The sequence below is a fragment of the Aythya marila genome, assembly GCF_965140915.1.
Source record: "Aythya marila genome assembly, chromosome: 1".
NCBI classification, from domain to species: domain Eukaryota; kingdom Metazoa; phylum Chordata; class Aves; order Anseriformes; family Anatidae; genus Aythya; species Aythya marila.
In genome coordinates this window covers 141,691,149-141,710,508 of record NC_139042.1, presented here as the reverse complement: position 1 = coordinate 141,710,508, position 19,360 = coordinate 141,691,149, and the positions used below count along the sequence as shown (strand labels likewise).

Here is a 19,360-nt window from a genome sequence, read left to right as displayed (position 1 = left end):
TGCATGGGAATTAGAGATGTCAAGGCTGAAAAAGGCCTTGCTGGCCTTTTCACTTTCACTTCTTTTAGGCGCCGAAGGTTTGAAAAGTTAAACTTTCCAGACATTGCAACAGGTTGTCTAATAGAGCATATCTGCTGTCATCACTGGTCAATAATTAGGTAACTGACAAAAAACCTGTGGCAATATTCATTCTTTTAAATACTGACATTCATTTTTGCTCTTAGTGTCACTACCCAGGGATACTTTTTACACACATTTTGCACATATTTTCTTTTTTCACCATGACTTACAGTTAGCCTTATCAGGGAGCACCTATGCCGTTTTTCTATTTTTAAAAGAGGGGACCACACTTGCTCAGTTTTTGCTTGAAATTCTGTGGTGCACTGCTGGTAAAAACTCACAATGAGTTTTCCAGGCCATTAGAGAGTTACCACCTCTCTAAAATACCTTCTGTGCTAAATGATTTAGCTATGCTAGGCTTTTTGCGAAACATTTCCATACCCGATTTTCATGGAGATCCTTGCTCCTGCTTGTCTGTGCTCTTATTAACTGCTGCTATGGTCATGCCTGTTATTGATAGGTTTCTGGAAAGCCCAGCAACTCAGCAATTTTATAACTGCATTATAAATAATTCAATCAACTGTTCTTCCCCACATCTAGTTCTCATTTATTAATGGACTTTCTTTCTAGGCAGTATTTTCTCATCTCTCATCACCATCCAATATATATACTTGGGGGAGGAATGTAATTAGTTTTGCAGCCCTTCTGCCAAAACTTCCACCAACTTCAGTCAGAATTTTGCCTGAAGAATGCCTAATGATAGCCTGTAGGAGTTGGTCCTATTTCTGTATGCCGGGAGCAGGCTGAAAGGAGTGCACACAGGTGGGCAGTGGAGTCCCATGGGCGTTTTAACCCCATGGGCTTTTAACCCCTGAGCATTTTAAGAGAAGCATTAAAAGGTGGGTTTATGTGTATGAAAAGAGAAAGGTGAAGGACATGGGGAAAACCAGACAGGGCAAAAGAGCAGAACAAACTGACGATTTTTTTACAATCTGGTTGTGGGTTTGTTTTTGTTGGTTGCCTTTGGTTTTGTTGGTGGTGGTGGTGGTTTTGTTTGTTTTGTTGTTTTTTTAATTTTCAAATAACAGAGGAATGGGTTTTCTCTCTCTCCCCTTTTCTGTCATCAGACAGCTGTGCAAATATTTTAGCATGTGATTGTGGAAGCACAACACTGAAAACTTCTGAATTGTGCCAAAAGAAAAGTACAGGAAAACAAAAGGCAAAAGCCTGGGGCAGGTCTAGCTGCCAGGATCATCCATCCCCAGGAGAGCTAGACAGAGGAAAAGGAGGAGAAAAAAGGAGGTCTGATAGCTTTCATTGCTTACAGTGACAGTATCCCAGGTCATAAGGAAACGCAGACTTTTGTAGTCCTTTATAAGGACGGTAGCAAAGGTATCAAAGCAATTAGTAGTCTATTAAATCACTGCTTTCTTGAAGGTTGTTGGCTTTATCTGCAGCACCAATTGCTTGCATTGTACTTGTGGCAGATACCAAGTTATCAGGTTTCAGGTACACAGAAAACCCGACTTACACGATACAGTCAGTCAACCTTTGAATTTGGGAAATCAGGGCTACGTGCTTGGTCTGAGGTTGTACTGCTCTGGCACGAAACGTTTCTCCTCCCAGCAGTTTCAGGGGCTCAGCAACAAAGAAGTGATTCAGGTCAGCTGACTGAAAATGCATCTCTTCACAGGTTCTCTGAGGAGCTTATGCCACATACGTGTGGGCAGCAGGTGATAATGCAAGCCTAAATATGTCACAGCCAGGAATCGAGTTGCACAGTGATTCTCTGCCAAAGACTCCCGTCTTCGTGCTGCAGGGAGATGATTTAGCCCGTTAAAAACATTAGCTTTCACTTGCACTATTCTCAGTCTTTTGCTTGCCAGGCTCATTGCACGATTCCCTTGCCCTGAGTGACAGAACAGCTTCATCTTCCCCTGCTGCTTAAGGTAAAGCAGTAGGTCACACCGTAACCACATCCTATCTCCCAGAAAAGGCAAATGCTACGTTTTGCAAAGGAATGTGCAAAAAATAATCCTGCTAGGGAACAGCTGAAGGAATAAGATTTCTTCCAAGAAGCTGGCCATCATTCTCTCCCCTGAAACATAGGATTGGTGATAATTCTCATTTTTATTAGTCTCACATAACTGTAGATGTTGTTCAAGCAAACAAGACACCTTTGGCTATGCTGCATGTCATCTCCTATTCCAGGGAATTAGGCAGGTGGTTATTAAAACTGCAGTAATAACACCTACACTGTGAACACACTGAAACCCTAAAGGAATAAATTTTTTCCTTCCGTCAAAGCCAGAAAAATCATTTAATCGTTTCAGGAAGCCTTCATACTCCATGCTTCCTCTAACCATTTTCATTCCACTTCATTTAATGACCTGCATTATTAACTAAGGTTAATCAGCTAATGTTTTGCACTGTGCTTTGGATAGGTAAAGCACTGTATAAACCCTTGGCATGAATGATTCATCAGGCTACTATTTATTTTACTGTTGTTGCTCTCTGTGCTCTTACTCTTTCCCATGTTGCCCTTCCTAGGCAGCAGCCAGGATGAAGACAGTGCTGCCACGGTTGTTATTTCTATCCCAAGCTGTGCAGTCAGCCACACCATCCACCCGTGGCTGTTCGAAGAGTGTAGCTTTCCTGGTACTGCCACATGTATTTTTACGGAACCTGAGTGAAGATCTTGTGGCTGGTTACCCACTTAGCAGCATTTTCACCTGGCCACCAGGCTCAGGATCCAGCCTTAGCTGCAGCTGTCCCCTTACCACATCTGCAGGGGGCTCTGCTCTCCTCCCTCAGCAGAGACCACAGGTGGCTGGGGCTCCCCCATAAAGGCTGAGTCCTGGAAATACCTTTGGTTCTGCAATTTCTCTAGAAAACCAAAGCAGGGCTCTGTTGACATAAAAGAGACTACAAACCACTGCAGAGTCACAGTTGACGTGGCCTCAAATGACGAAGAGGAAGCTTGCCTGTGACAGAAATTCCCTTAGAAAAAAAGGTTTGAGGCCCCCCTCCAGCTCCTCCACAGCCGTGTGTGACTCTGAGTAGGCCACTTACAATTAGACGTAGAAGCGATGTCTCATCCTGGGAGTCTCAGGCTGTGGTTGTTCTGAGGGACCAGAGAGGCGATTTACAAAAATGGTGTCCCTCCTGTCGAAAGCAGTGGGCCCCATCGTCATTGTCTCCCCGGATCAGATGAGGTAAACACACAAAAACTTGGTTTGCTTTGTTTTTCTATAGCTGTCAACCATACAAATTCTGCTTTATAACTGAGAGTCAAGTCAAGTTCTTTCCTCCTTACTCATAAGTAACATTCAGCAGGCCAAATCAGGCCACAGCGATGCCAAAAATATATCTCTTTGGAACTCGGTAAACAATTTTGTTGATACTGCTGAAAATGGAGAACCATTTTCTTAGTGTGTTGGCTCCCCAGAGCTAATGACAGCTCCTTTCTTTGAGTCACTGAGATCGGCAGACCCAACTGTGTGAGCAACTGGGGCAGGCAGAGCTGTTGAATCGCATGACCATCCTCTGATGTTCCAGTTTACTTTAACTCCTTCTCGAGTTTCTGAAGCAAAAGCCTGTCTCACATTCAAAGACACTGAAGCTGCAAAAGACTAGTCCCAAAACAAAGTCCCTGTAACGTTCCTTTCTTCCTTCACTGCCAGGCAAGTGTAGGACTACTTCTAAGCAGAAACACCCATGCACAGTGCTAAAGACAGAATTTATCTCCATGGGAAGGCCGCTGTCAGGCTGTGGGGAGGGAGAGGAAGGCCAAAACTTGTGGGAGAAGGGAGAGAGGTGAGGTGAGCGCCCTAAGCATTCTGCCCTCGCAGTGCCCCTTTCTTCCATATCCTCACATTGTGAGCAGCTCTGAGCATGGCTTTGGGGGGACCATGGAGTCCTGGCTTCTTCTAAGAAGTTTGTCCTGAGGCCTGTCTGCACGTGCAGGCACGGAGACCAAACAGGCGGCGTGGAGAACGGGGCAGAAGGCCACGTACTATGCGTAAGCACACATCATACGTATGCAGTACCAGCAGCTCTGAGATGGACATGTTTATGAGTCAGGCCTGGCATCATGATGGGATAGGCTTAAAAAAGTTAGGATTTTGATCTTTAAAGAAAACAACAACAAACAAAAAACACAGGACCATCAACACTTACGCTAAAAACTGTCTGGACCAGTGGATTCTTCTGATGAACAAATGCTAAGTTTGGATCGATTTGCAGGAAAAGGCTGCAAAGGATGGTTTGATCCACAATTGCCTGATACAGAACACAAGGAAACAGCCTGGTTGGGGATGACTGGGCAGGAGGAAGAAAGAGTATGTATGGGAGATTTCTGATGTTTTTCACCAAATGAAGAAGGAAACAATATATGGATCGTCCTTCTCTTTGGCTACAGTCACCCTGTGAAAGTGAGGGGATTGGTTTCTGTTTGGTTTCTGCATTGGTTTCAGCAGCCTGGCTCATTAAGCCAGGCTGCTGCTGTTTCATGAAGATCAATGTATCACTTAATAGAAAGAGGCTTTTCAACTCTGCAAGATACTATCTGCCGATGGCTACCGTGGTATTTATAGACATATCCATCAGTGTAACAGCAGGAAGCAATTCTCTAGGGGTCGAATTGGGTGGATTCCCTCCATTTAAATGCCATTATGAATGCAGCTTTCTGTATAGGATTAACCACTTAACTCACTGAATCCTGAACATCAGCAGCCATTGTTCACAAAAATTGATGATCTCCAGGGCTTACTTGGCTGTGGGATGGCTGACTTGGCTTCAGTGTCGATTATCTTTTCAAAGAATAAGGTTCTTTGTTAACCTCTGACTCGCTGAGCAGTGGTGAAGGCAGCCTAGGAAGTGCTTCACAGTTCTCCTCTAGCCCTCTGATTCAGGCAGCTCTAGCAATCCAGTCCCATGTTTGTCCTATTTCTGGCCAGTCTGAATCTTCTGCTGTCACATGAGTGGTGAGAGCACAGAACCAGCTTTGATCACAGCAAACTTAGGAAAACAAAAAACAGCGGTTTGGAGGATGAAGTCACAAAGTTTGTGCGCGTTATACAAAGTGTTTTAGTGCTTCTAGCCTAGCTTTTGGTAATGATTTACCGAGCTAAGACTACTTTGCGAGTCACCTCCTTTGGGGATTTAGCATGCACTGATTCCACCTCCTAAAATTATCTGAGTATCTTCCTAGAACTGAGTTTCTTCTGGTGAACACACCTTTTGGCATGAGACACTCTTGCAAGGGGAGCTTAGAATAGGCCTATTGTTCTGGCAGCTTACAGCACATGGGGAATGTTAACTGCTGGTTAATTTTACACGAGAAAGACGGGATGCTGAGTCCTGGCATGGATCAGTGTTCTTGAACACAAAGAACAAATCTGAGCTACTTACGGTTCTGTTCCCAATTGCCAAGGCTGTCAGCAGTCAGATCTGTCCGTCCACTCTCCCTTTCAAACTTAGCACGGCCTCCTGATTCCCCTCTAAATGTTCCCTCCTGTTTGCATTGACCTCCACCCTCATGACCTAGTTGTATTCCTGGTGCCAGCCTGACACACCTGCACGCAGCTATAATCTTCTGCTGTCTACTACCCTTCTGGTGCTTCCTCACAAATACACCTCATGAGGAACAGGAGGGCAGATGCTCTCTGTCCCCAAATGCAAAAATTAAGTTCTGAGCATCTGGCAGAATCCACCCCAGTCACCATCCCCATGGGACTGGCCAATGTTTATGGGTGAGTCTCATTTCCATTACTTTGCTCATGAGTAATTTTCTTTTGCTAGTACACCCAGCCACAGCATACTTCTGTTTCTTCTCTTTACCTTAATTCATTTCTTTTCATCCAAAGCTCTCAGAACATTTCATAAATACAACACAAACTGCAAGACTAATAACCCTTCTACCAGGCAGTAAAGACAATGAAAATATTACCTCTGTTTTATGAAAAGAGAAGCTGATGTTCAGAGAGAGAACAACTGTACAGGAAGAAATCTCTCGTCAATAAACTCTGCATCTAAGATGACTTGGGATAATTTTAATGCTTGACGCATACCTTCCCAGGACATATTTAATTTTCAGCTAAATCAAGGCACTTGCACAAGTCTATTAATCAGTAGAACTGCTTAAAAAATGACTACGCTATCTAGCTGTTCAATCATTTTGGAAACACCTGGAGTAGCTTAGGAAGTCAGTGCCAGGGCCTGCACCCTGACAGCACTGACAGACCTTCCACGCCCTGAGCAGCCTCAGCAGGGACTCCCACCCTGCCTCTTGCTCCCTGTGGCCAGGGATGGGGGCTCCATGTAAGCTCCATCCTGGGCACCCGGGTCTGGCCTGAGCTCTGCTGGAGCTGTAGGAGCCTGCGGTGCTGTCACTGCCCCTGGGCAGACCTTGGACCTGTGTTGCAGTCCTATCTCCAGGTGCTCCCCACTGGACTCCTGGCACGGACCCTGATCCTAATGCCTCTGGTGCTGGTGCTGCTATCAGTGCCTGATGCTGTCAGCCCTCCAGATCCCACGGGTGTGACTGCACCCTGGTCAGAGGGCACTGCCCCTACCTGCCCTAGGCTCACGATGTGTCCTCCTCCACGGAGCAGCCCCTGCTGCTCCCTGAAGTCCTTGTCCCCACAGCCGGGCCGCTCTCACCCTGGAAATGCTGGGAAAGATCTTGCAAGCACTGCAGAGCCACGAGCCACCTTGGTCCAAGCCCTTCTCGGCGGTAGTTTAACAGCAGCCGCTGTCTCTGCAGCGCGTGGCTGACACGCACTAACACGAGCTGCTGTGTTCCTGCTTCCCAGAGACGAGCCAGCATTGATCCGGGGTGAGAGTTAATTGTGCTGGGAATAGCACACCAAATTCCCCCAGCTATGTCTGCCAAAGGGTGACTGCAGTCGGAGACAGGAAAGTTATAGCTTGAAGTTCACTTTGACTAAACCCAAAATATTTGAAATGCAACTGTTCTGCTCTATGGTAGAGTTCCAAAATATGGTAATTACAGTTTATTAGCTTTTCCATAACCTTTCAAGCAAGTTCTTTCAGGTTGTCTACACTGAGTCACTTTTTGGAAATAAACACTTCGGATCTAACCCTAAATGAGAAATTATTTCAGATTTGGTAATACAGACTGAGTTTTCAACTTCCTCCACAAACAGGCATCTGGAATGAAAATGAAGCTAGAAAACTGTGGCCTGCCCTTTCAGGCTGCTCAGGCTGCTTTTAAAGCTGAAAACCTCCAGGAGAGACAGCCCTTGGATTCCTTGTGGGCTGCCCTTCCCCCAGTGCCAAGAAGTAAACAAGTGTGTTTAAGTCCACATAAACTAATTAGGCACCTGATCCTACATTTGTCTGCACCCAGTATTGCTGTGAGGCTGCTGAGAAAGGTGAGAAGGACCAGCAAGTAAGAAGGGGACAGAGGGAAAGAGAACATCAATTCACAGGAGAAACGGGGGTAATATGCTGCTCCAGGCACTAATTTTATACAAAGCAGAATCACACCCCTCAATCCAGTAACGCCCTAAAATAGCATGCAGATCTTCCAAAGGAAGGGGAAAATCCCACCCCAAAAACAGAGAGATGCTGCTGTTTCATTACCAATGTAACAAAAGCTTGGAGACAAAATAATAAAATAAAGAGTGGCTTCTTAATTACTCTCCAAAACAAGCAGGGAAGTCCTGCCCACCGCGGACCTGGCGCCCAAGGGGTGCCCAGCGGTACGGTATGTGTGCCCTGGAACAGCAGACGCAGAGGTTGCATCAGTGCACGGTCCCTCCCCAGCCGATCCTCTCCCAGCGATGGATGCTGTTACCAGGCAACTCTAAAGCGCTGCCAGCTTTCCTAAAACAACCTCCAGCTGCAGCTTCTATGGGCATCACAAGACCCAGCCACATAAGAGCCAGGACCAGCGGTCTGAGACGCAAACGGGTTTGTTAATGTCTGTGACGTCTGCTGCAGTTTGCAACTCACGCAGAGCATGCAGGATTGGTTCGTAGGGATAACTGACAGGAGGGCATAGAAAGCTTGCATTAAAAATGGGGCACAGATGTCTTAAAAACACTGAAAAAGACAAGTACTGAGGAGTTATGAAGCTAGGTTAAAACAATGTGACTTGAGAAAATACTTTTCTTATTTGCCATATGGTGTCAGCACCTTCAGGATTTTTTCTCCCAACCATGAGAGCACACTGTTCACTTTTGGAAAAGAGGAAAGAGAGAGATTAACTGATACCAACTGATTTCAGCAGGTGGGGCTCTAAGAAGAGATATTAACCATTAGAAGGGCATGCAACTCTGAATCTGTGAGCGAAGAGATGCAGTGCCAGGCAGACAGGATTTAATTGACCCACACTGATGACAGCCTTCAGTATGTTCTCACAGATAATAACTGGTTGCAGAAAAGAAGAAGCCTTAGGCTTTTAACCGAACTGGTCACCTTAAAGCTATGAAATGCCCCACCCAGCACTAATTATTACTATTATAACAGTAACAATGAAATAAAAAGTAACAGCTGGTATGAGCTGGCTGCTGCCTTGCCAAGTCTGGCATTCTGCTCCGCATGGAACAAAGAAAGAGGCACAATCAATTCAAAATCGCCCTTTGTTTCGGGAAGCTTTTGCCATTAATTAAGAAAAACTCAAGTTACTACAAGTTGTGGAAACAACTCTGCATTTCCAGTCTTCTGGTTTCCAGTGTTTGCACCTTACACAGTGGTTGTGGTTCAGTGGTGAAGGTTGTAGCAGGGATTTGCTCACCCTTCAATGCCATGTGACAACTCCGGCAGGATTGTAGCTATGATTACCCCTGCGGTTTTCTTTCCTGTCTTCTACCATCCTTGCCTGTTGGTTATCTGGGTTTTCATGCAGCCAAAATAAGAGGCGAGTGCTTTAAAAAACAGTAACTAGGAACACCAGCAGGGGGGTTCAACATCAGGTGAGTCACCGCTCAGTACTTCTATGTTTAAAACAACAAAATACATTTGCTTCTGTCCCACGCTAAGTAAAATAGAAAGCAGAAGGTCATGCTTGGCCATCTGTTCAACGCACAGGTGGAAAGTGCTCACCTTCACACCACCGGGAGCTCTAATGAAGGCCTGCCGGGAGCTAGAGGGGGCCTGAGTTTGGGCTAACTGAAGGGAACTGCAGCCAGATATTTTCATATTTAATAGGGGTGCACCGCTTGTGGACATTACAGGTGAATTACAGGTTCCAGCATGTAATGGCCTAGCCAGACCCAAACAAAAGCATGTGGTGGTGCAGACGGAGTGCTGCACACTGGAGCCTGCACTCTCTGTGGCCCTCATTGCCTTATACATGGCTACCAAGGCCTGCAAAACTCCACAGCTTTCCTAGAGACCATGCTCCCTTCAGCCATGCTTATAATGCCTTTATTAACATGCTTTGCTGCTCTGTGCTTTTGTCTGGACGTAAAGGTGTTTCTTTCGCTTCAGCTCAAATTGTAGGGCCTCACAGTTTCTAGCTCCAAGCCTCCCTAATGCTGCTAATCTCGCATTAACAGCCTACTGACACAGAAGAGACCGCAGAAAAGACTGATTGCCAGCTCCCTGGCCCTGTGACCGTGTGCTGGTCAGATCTGGATTAATACTTGAGGCGATTTGCCTCAGGAGGCCTTCCACAGGTGCCTGTAACTCTAAACTCTCCTTGAACTGCTTCGCAGGAGCGGGAGGAGGGGAACCTGTGAATTCACAGCTGATGAAGACACAAACAAGGCCCCTCTGCAACTTGCTTCATTCCTTTTCCAGTATAAAATCAGGACAACCATGACCAAAAATCCTAGATTTCAGGCCAGAGCAAAGAACCAGGCCTCAACACTCACAACACAAAATCCACTGTGATGCTCCTTCTTAAGCAAGTTTGCTTGAATTCAGCTTTTCTGGTTACAATAAATGGTTATCCAGGAAGCAGGAGCACAGTCAAGTACGTTGACTTCCTCCAATATATTTGTAGGGGAATAGCCCTGCTGTGTAGGATAATTCAGGTACAAGAGTGACTCTTGCAGCTTTGAAAACAGTCTGTGCCCTTCTCATTTCGGGAAGGCTGGAAAAACAGCGTCATTCTGATTTGGTGATGAGCATCCACACGTGACAGCTCAGTTTACCAGCCCAAACCGCCTCACGCTTCACTCCCTGTCCTGGCCGAACCTCCTACACTTGCAGCACTGCACCATGGCCCTACACAGCAGGAGGAGGCTGTGGAGCCGGCCGAGCAGCTGCACTCGATGGCAGCGAGAAATAAGGCCCACGAACGGCACCTGGACTGCAAGGAGAGTGCCAGGGAAACGAAGGGAGGCTGCTGGGACTTTGCTCCTCTGAGGCTGGAGGTCGAGCATCCCTCTCCTCCCCTGGGACGATTCCATCACAGAAGGATTTTGTTTGGCTCATCAACAAATTGCCAGTAAATGGGTAGCTGTTCGTGGCCTGAAGTTACGCAATTCTGTGTGTTACCATCTTCTGCAGGCCAGGGAATGGTATGAGTTTGGCCTTCAAGGCACCACACTGTCCCCTCTAGGAAGAGGGGTGAAGTACAAAAACATTCTGCTATGCCTTACAGAGACATTAATTTCACCCGTAATTATCACTATTAGAAGGCTACTTGTTCCACCAGAGCTTCTTAACCAACCGCACTGCAACTGCTGCTTAGCGCAGCTCCTACCTCTCCCCTGCCCTTCTCCGCCTCTAACTTACGGCAGTGTTATTGCAGCTCATGTATCTTTCCATAGTTCCTTATTAATAAAGAGCATCTGCAAGGAAACAGGATCTGACTCACCCCGCAGCACAGCAGCTCCTGCTGCTTACTTGCCCACCTGAAACAACAATCCCACTTCCAAGTCCCTTCCACTGCCACAGTTCTCATATCGCCTGTGCACCGCAGTGCTGTCCTTCTACGGAACAGAATATTCTTGGCTGCTCTCCCCAAGAGACATTCTCAAATAAAACCTTTGCATGTTGCAGACTCACCTCATTTTCATGCTGTCTCGCTCCTTTTCAGTGTCTCAGTGAGGAGTATTTGGTGAGTGTGAGGCTTTTTCAAAATTGATTCCTTATCCATATTTGGGAATTTGTGCTGGGCACTAGCTGGTACAAGCCAGAGTCTTCCCACAGTGCACTTTGGGACTTGTAGTTCCCAAAAAGGAATGTTGTTTTCCAAATTGCAAGAGCCAGGCAACAGTAACAGAAGTCCGAAAGGCTTTATCCCCGCCTTTGCTTAGCTGCTGGGCCCTGCCTTCTGCAATGTTTCTCTGCTGTGGCTTAAATGTGCTTAATTTGTCTGGGGCCTCTTCCACAGCTCATGGCACAGCACACACGCTTGCACCACCTTGCGAAAGCTGCTGCTGGTGCGGAGCGCTTGTACCATCACCCTGAGGTGCCAGCACACAGTCCTGCCACCTGTAAGCAGCCACTTACAGAGTTAGCACCAATTTTTATGGATTCTCCCCACACTTTGTTCCCCATAGCCAGCACTGTAACGGCATGGAAACTTCCTTTAAAAACCGTGCTTCACTCTTCTACATGTTCTGCATTAGTAACTTTAATTTATTTAATTAAATAGCTATAGTAGGAGATCTGCATTTCAAAACAGTATAATAAATCCTGCCTCTTCTGTACAGATTCATTTCTGAAGAGTTTCCACAGAGCGCAATAATTATTTTGCAACCAAGACACCCTATTGTTTTAAAATACCAGTTAAAGAAGAATGTGAAACATTTTTATATTGTTGCCTGTAGGGTACTGATGGAGATACTGTTATGATTACCCAACTCCATTTAATAGTTTAATTTGCTTAAAGCAGTGGCTGCTGGGTGAGTGAAGAAAGGATCCCAGAGGAGCATCCCCATCCCTGGGGGTGTTCAAGGAAAGGCTGGACCTGGTGCTCAGAGACATGGTGGTAGGGTGATGGTTGGACCAGATGATTTTGAAGGTCTTTCCCAACCTTAATGATTTTATAACCCGAGGAGAGGAAAGCCTGTCCAACACAGGATCCCGCTGGCAAAGCCAAGCTTCAGAGGGAGCACACAGGGAGCACACAGGGAGCGCTCCCCCACTACCAGGCACTCCAAGGCCCTTCTCCCACGGGCTGTTTATGGCGAGGAAAACCCCAGGACAACAACTTTATCGCCTTACTCCAAAGCAGCACCTGAAAACTTTGAATTTGGCAGGCGGTAATGCTTGTGCTGCGGGTGACACCTGGCGGCCGCCGAGCGGACAAGGCGGTGACCTTCGCGGGGCGCTGACCCCTGCTGCTTTTGGCACCGAGGTGGTTTAGTTGTTCTTTGGGTTTCGTCGTTCTCTCTTTGGCAGCCAGGCGAGTGAGAAGGGCTTCCCCTTCTCTTGGGTTAACCCCCTGAACGCTTAGCACCGGGGCAAAGCCAGAGACGTGCCCTGACCCTAAATAAAGATGTCCCGTGTGGGTACAGGCTTGTGGCACGGCGGTCCTCCCTTGGGGCAGCACCTATCCCCAGGGTGCTGCTGAACGAGCGGCCCGAATAAACACCCCTTGGGTGCTCTCTAGCCAGAATTTTGTCAGACACCGCCCCTCGGCAGGACGCGACCCGAGGCTGGCAGGGACTACATCTCCCGGCGGGCGCCACAGAAGATGGCCGCCGGGGCCGCCCTGGCGCCGCCGGGGGGCGGTGGCGGCCGCCTTCTGCCGGCCTCCCAGCGGGAGCGGGCGGCCCCTGGGTGCCGGGGCGGCTCTCGGTGCCCGTCCCACCCGAGAGGGGCTCGGGAGGGCGGCGGCGGCGGCGCTGCTGGAGGCGGATCGGGGCGCGGGCGGGCGGCGAGGCTGTGTCGTGGCGGCAGCGGCAGCCCGCCCGCCGCCGCCATGAGCGGGGCGCCGGCCGCCGGCTGGTCCCCGCTGCTGGCCCAGGCCGCCTCGCTGCTGGAGGAGGCGGGCGACCTGCTGGTGCTGCACCGCGACTTCGCCGCCGCCCTGGAGCGCTGTGAGGCGGGCTGCAGCATCCTGGGGCCCGGCAGCGGCACCGGCAGCGGCCCCGAGAGGTGCGAGGGGGGCGGCTCCGGGGCGCGGGGGTGACTGCGGGCCGGGCGGCCCGGGGCTGCTCGTGGGGGTGGTCCGCGCTTTTAGGGGCTTTCTGCGTTTAATAAACGCAGTCTTTTGTATAAAAGGCGGTGCGTGTCTGTCATCCCTCAACTGTACGTAGAAACCTTCCCTGCTTGCTCATAGAGATGCAGGCTGCACATCTTGGGGTCATCAAACTCGCCTATATTGAGAGGGAGAAGAGGTAGAGGGGAGGGAAGGGAGAGGCAAGCTGCTGGTACAGCACCACACAGAGCTAGCCAAAGTAGCTCGTAAGAATGGATGCAGTGGGAAATTCGGTTATAAGAAGCGCTTACGTCTCTGTCTTCATTACCAGTCCTGCAGAGGTGAAGTGCTCCCTGTGTGTCGTGGGCATCCAGGCTCTGGCTGAGATGAACCGCTGGAGAGAAGTGCTGTCGTGGCTCCTGCGGTATTACCAGTTCCCTGGGCACCTGCCCCCAAAGATCCTGGAGCTGTGGTGAGTGTGGGTCTGTGGCTGCCGCGTGCACAGGGCCTGCGTTAGTTAAGAGCAGGCCAGACCTGAATATTGTGTGATGTTTTCACCTTGCAGGTTGCAAGGATGAAAGTGGAACGTGGGACCTGTTCTCACAAAGAAGAATAATAAAATTAAAAACCTGAGTTTGTTTCTTTTGCAGAATGTTTTTATTTTTCTTCCCCCGTCTGGGTTCATAATCAGTAGTGAACATGCTCTTGCTGCCTTTGGGAATACCTGGGCCAGTGTGATTCTGAGAGCGCACTGCTCCCCTGGGAGATGTCTCTGTACCTCAAGCGTAAGCCTTGCTGCCTGCCCTAACCATAGGTACTTCTGGGTAGTAATTGCTAGCGATCCCAACTTTCACAAGATTACTGTTTTCTATTATTTCTTTCTTGTGTTGCAGTATCCTGTTGTATAGCAAAGTGGGAGAGCCCCAGGTGATGCTGGAGGTTGGCACTACCTGGCTGAGAAACCTAAGCAATAAGACACTTCCTGAGTACAGTTCGTTGATGGAGCTTTATCTGCTGCATGTGTTGCTTCCACTTGGCCAATTTAAGGCGGCAGAAGAGCTTGTAGACAGCTGTGATGTTTTAAACAGCGAGCAGAAGCTGGCATTTCTCAAGACCATTTGTGATAGCCAATGTCAGTGGACTCAACAGGAAGAGATGCACTCAACTGATGAAGAGGAGCAAGACAAAGCAACAGAGACTGTTTTGGGTAGGCTTTCCCTCTTGTTTGTACTCTTTTTTTTTTTTTTTAATAAATTATCTATTTAAAGTTTTAGAGATACACATATCTTAAAGATTACCAGAATAGTTCAATCTGGACTATGATTGGTCACCAACATCTGTGTGTTCTGTGTTAGTACCTATCAACTGTCTGCCCTCTTCCTTATAATCTGTAATAGTCCATCCCAGAAAATCTGTTTGTACCCTAGAGCTGTTGGTGAGATGACTTTCACAAGCACTCAGGACTGTGCAGTGTGTACAGACAGCAAACTCTCACTGGCACATTAAGAGAAGCGAGTTCCAAGAGTAAAAACTTTTGCAGGCCCTGTGATCATTGAAACCATCTCATTTGCTGCTGTTTGAAACCAGAGTCAGAGCAGTGGCTTTGGAAAGAAGCAATGTAATCTCTTACCAACCTTTCCATTGCTTTTTCTTCCTTAAGTCTGGTTATGTAGCGGTGGTGTCCTTTTACCAGTGAGATGGCAACCAAAGCCATTTATGGAACACATCCTTAAGTGAGTGAGTGGCTTCTGTTCAAATACAATTGTGCAATGACTCTTCACATCTGGCTCTAACTGATTTGCTGTACTACCTACACAATCCTGCTCATCCCTTGCTAAAAAACGGTAGTGAGAATTAAGTACGTATTAATAATGATGTCAGACCATACCAGCCACAAGGAAGTCCTGCTGGGTGTCAATGAAGGAAGTGGAAGACAATTATTTGTTTGCTGACAATTCAAAAACACATTTACCCTCAAGCAGTACTCAGAGATGAGAATAATTTTCCAGGTTCTAAAATGCTTAGTAATAAATTTATTATATATAAAAAAATACAAACAGAAAAAAAGCCGTACCAAGGAAAATAAATCTAACTAGCCATCCTATAAAGGCACTTTGTTGGCTCTTTGTATTTTGTACTACTTCTGCAGTAGAAGTCGAGTCAATGGAGAAGAATCCACATCTGGCATTTCAAGCTCTGCTTCTCCAGCACTGTAAATCACTTTATCTCCCAGGAGAGAAGCTGCAACTACGGTGGTATAAGATGATGGCTTAAAAAATGAATGGATAATTATATCATAAATTTGTACTGTTTCTCTGTTCCCTTTTTAAAACCACCAAAATCATAATAGTAATAATAAGAATAATATTAAAACAAAACAAAACAAAACAAAAAACCACAAAAACCACAAAAACCTCTCAGGCCAACTAAAATATGAATAGTCTTACCTTATTTATAATAATTTCCTAGTATTTGTATGATTTATTTTTTTTAACTTTACCCTAACAGCTTCTCTATTCTCATTTTCTAGGTGCTCTGTCCCAAAAGCTCTTAACCATGTTGACGTTGCTACGAAGAACACTGAGGTCCATGTCAAGCCACTTCTATTTATTTCCTTACAAAAAGATGCTCTTGGCTACTTTTCTGCTGTACCTTGTGGTAGTGAGATTAGATCCGGGTACGGTATTAAGATTTCCTTTTTTTTTTTTTAATCCTTTAATGGCTACAGAAGACAATTGCTGATTTAAATAGATTTGGTCTGTATGAATGTTTCACCTTTGGGAGACACAAAAACTGGCTAGGAACGTACTGTTTGGGCGTGTTTCAGATGTTTCCCGTTGCAATCCACGTAGAAGGATGCAGCTGTACAGGAGTCCGTTTCCTGTTAACCGTTATTCCACCCTCAGTTCTTTCCAACAGACGAGGCACTGGCTAAGGGAGGAGGGCTGGGCTGTCCTACACTCAGCCTCTGCCACCTTGAGGTGCTACGAGGTGAATGGCTCTTGGAAGAGTGATTGCCTCCGCGGGCTGTCCTGTCAGGAAAGCGGAGACTTGCTCGTGCTTTTGAGCTCCTCATGCTGGAGCCTTGCGAGTGGTGGCTGGAGCTGTCACTGACAAACGGGCAGGTCCCATGACATGAATGTGGCTGCTGGGGTGTGGAGGGGGTGGGTGTTTTCTTTGGCTGGAGACACCCTTTCTGCTGGGTGGTGGGCACTCTGTGGCTATTCTGCCCACTGGAAAATACTGCAGAAACCTTGCTGGGGATGGGAGTCGTGCCTGGGGTGAAGTCCAAAGTACTGAACTAAGCAGAAGGAATTAAGATGTATAGGTTTCCATTAACTCTAGTTGGATTAGTTCTTTTTCAGTATGTTTAGTATTTCTTAGCCTTTCATTATAAAAGGTAAAACTGTCTTGCTTTGTGTTTTGTTCCGCAGCTTCTCCCACATCATTGCCATTCCTTTGCAAACTGGTCCAGCTCTTCCGACAGGCTTGGGCAGCTGTATTGTCTCCAATTCATAGGCCTCCAATTCGAGATTAAGTGTATTCCACCACAGAACGTGTTCTTCTCTGCTGCTGCAGAAGTGTCAGCTTGTCTTGAGGACTTCGTGAGGCTCTTCAAGTACTGTTGAGATCTGTGCCCTAATGGAGATGACCACCTGTAAACTCCTGCTTAGCAGTACCTTCCTTTCTTCAGCCAGGGAACAGTGGTATATGAATTTTGAAACCATGCCAAGTATCCCTGACATTTCTTGTCTATTAAGCTCCGGTCTGTCCAGCTCTAGGGTAAAGCCATGCCTTCCATAATCTACAACTGATGAAGGGGCTCATTTGGATGTAGCTCTTGAGTGCGAGTTGTATGGACACTTAGGAAGCAGGATGCCTGAGATGTTCTGGAAGAAGGTTCCATCCTTGCAATACCGGGCAGTTCACTTAACAACTGAAATCACATCCCTGGAAGCATGACTGTGAAAGGCAGAGGAGTACCAGTAATTAGGGAAACACTCTGTTTTGCCTGGAGACATCTAAAATGCCCAGTTCATCCAGCACGGGATGTAGGACAAGCCTGTGGAAGAAAAACACTGCAGAAAACAAAGCCTGTTGCAGTTTGAACACCGTGGTTTCTCTTGTGACTGATACCTCCTCTTACAGGCGCCCTTGATTTTAGTCATTTCTAAGCCAGAAAACCTAGGTGGTGTGCCACAGATCCTGTTGTGCTGCACCTGCTGTTCTTAAATGCAAATGACAGTGCTTTGTGCTTGCCTGATGTGCAGTAATCCTTAGGAGCACGTGGCAGTGGTAAGGAAATAGGTTTATTTTTTTAAACTGTATTCCATATTATTGTCTAGTTGAACAACAACAACTGAAGTTGTTGCATTGTTTTACTCTTTCCATACCTCTGGCTTTGTTTATGTAGATGTCAGAGAGTCTCTGTGTGTCCAGAACCCATCTTCCCACCCATACGTCTAAAGTCCTGATTTACATGGTAACCATTTAGCAATGTCCTATCATTCGCAACAAAACTTATTAAGAAGTGGAAAGAGATTTCTCTGAGATCCTCAAGCCTTCCCAAAACTGTAGCAAGAAAATTACTGTATTTGCAGGTGGTTTGTTAGCAGACTGACCCCATTTTTGACCACCTGGAGCAGAGACTGGAGACTGGCAGTAAAACGATTGATTTCTTTTCCACCCACCTATCATAGATTGACAATGAGTAATGCCAAAGGAGAGAGTGCAGATTATTTAAATAGTGCTTCTGCTGAAGCAGTGTGTGAAGTGTGCTGGAAAGAACAACTTAGAGGCACGGAGCCATTGTGGCAAACTTAGGCAGCCTTCCTAGCATCTGTGCCAAGAGGATTCGGGCTCGCCAACATGAGTCAAAATGGTAAAATGGGGAACAAAGCCACTGTTCTGGCAAGCAAATCCTATCCAACACACCAAACTTGGGAAAAGTAGCCTATATGCATGCCACTGCAGTGTATTACAACAGTAGCCCCCTTCAAGCGGATTGTCTCTAGCAATAGCTATACACCGAGGAGGCAGCTCAGCTATTTCTGTTTTATTTACAAGGAGGGCAGCCTGCCGGTGTCGTCGTGCTGTGTGTGCTCTGCTAAAATAATGTTGTCTAGTTCTTCTTGAGTTATCCCAATAGAGATAAGTGAGATAAAGCGGGGTAGGTCACCCACGAATGCAGAAAACAGTAATCACCTTGCCTAGTTAGATGAACAAAACCACAAAAAAATCCCGTCCCTTCAACGTTTTTGTTTCTTTACATCAGGATAAGCAGCACATAACTCTTTAATATGGTTTATATAATTATTTCTCTATTTCTTATATACTTAATATAATTATTTCTTACATACTCTGTACATAGGGAAGAGCTGTTCTTGATACTGCTAAGTGTTTTTGTAATCCAGCTGTCAGTGTGGTTACAGCTCCTTGCAACCAACGCTTGACGGGAAAACCAGGTAGAATCAAACACAGAGGGTCTGGCTGGAGTTGAGTTCTTCCAAGAAGGGACTCGGTTGTATCTACTGACCACTTTGTAAGGCCTTGCTCTACATACTTTAAGCTAATAAAATAGTAAGCTTCCCTCCGAAGTCAGGCCAAATTGTTAACAACACTTGACTGTTTACCTAAAAAACATTTGTTTGCTTTAGATTTCAATTAATGCTTTCAGTTAAATGGCAGAGGTGCCCGTTTTGGGGGCTTGGGATCAGTGGTCTGCACAGACCATACATTACTTTTTAAAATTCTGATAAATATCTCAGCCACTCATTAACCAGAACTTTAACCTTCAACTTGATTTTAATTGTAGGTTAGCAACCTCCACTTCTCTTGAGTACTGCTGATTTTGCATTTGTATTGTATTTGGTTCCTCATGAGAGGGAAGAAGGCAGAAATGAGCAATCTGTTTTTTTGTTTTGTTTTGTTTTGGTTTTGGTTTTGCAATTAATAGTAAGCCTGCAACATTTAATTTTCACAATAAAATGACTAATTATTTACCTCATTGTAGAGTTGCTTATTTGTGCTGTGATTATGTGTATCAAAGCTTTTGTATTAAATGTGTTGACACTATAGATTTGTGAAATAATTTCTGGAGATGTTTCAGTATGTGTCTGCATTGCATGGGCATACATGAATTAAGCAGAGGACTTGTTAATTCAGTAGAAACAGGTCTGCATTTTCATAGGAGTTCAGCGAGTGATAATTACTTTCCGTGAAAGGTGCAGC

General features: G+C 46.3%; 2 protein-coding genes across 2 annotated transcripts in view; one reads left to right on the top strand and one right to left on the bottom strand.

The window, feature by feature from the left end:
• The window catches only part of MICAL3 (microtubule associated monooxygenase, calponin and LIM domain containing 3), a 178,793-nt gene extending 167,615 nt beyond the window's left edge, over window positions 1-11,178 (bottom strand). The window contains exon 1 of the mRNA XM_082765521.1: window positions 11,047-11,178. The gene's annotated coding sequence lies outside the window, so the exon portion shown is untranslated. The remainder of the gene's footprint in view (window positions 1-11,046) is intronic.
• A 1,568-nt stretch (window positions 11,179-12,746) lies between these two features.
• On the top strand, window positions 12,747-19,131 carry PEX26 (peroxisomal biogenesis factor 26). Its single transcript, XM_082757241.1, has 5 exons — window positions 12,747-13,086; window positions 13,461-13,601; window positions 14,023-14,336; window positions 15,660-15,806; window positions 16,564-19,131. Exons 1-5 carry the CDS (start codon window positions 12,911-12,913, stop codon window positions 16,665-16,667), a joined length of 882 nt encoding a protein of 293 aa, XP_082613367.1. The 5' UTR covers window positions 12,747-12,910; the 3' UTR covers window positions 16,668-19,131.
• The last annotated feature ends 229 nt before the right edge of the window (window positions 19,132-19,360 follow it).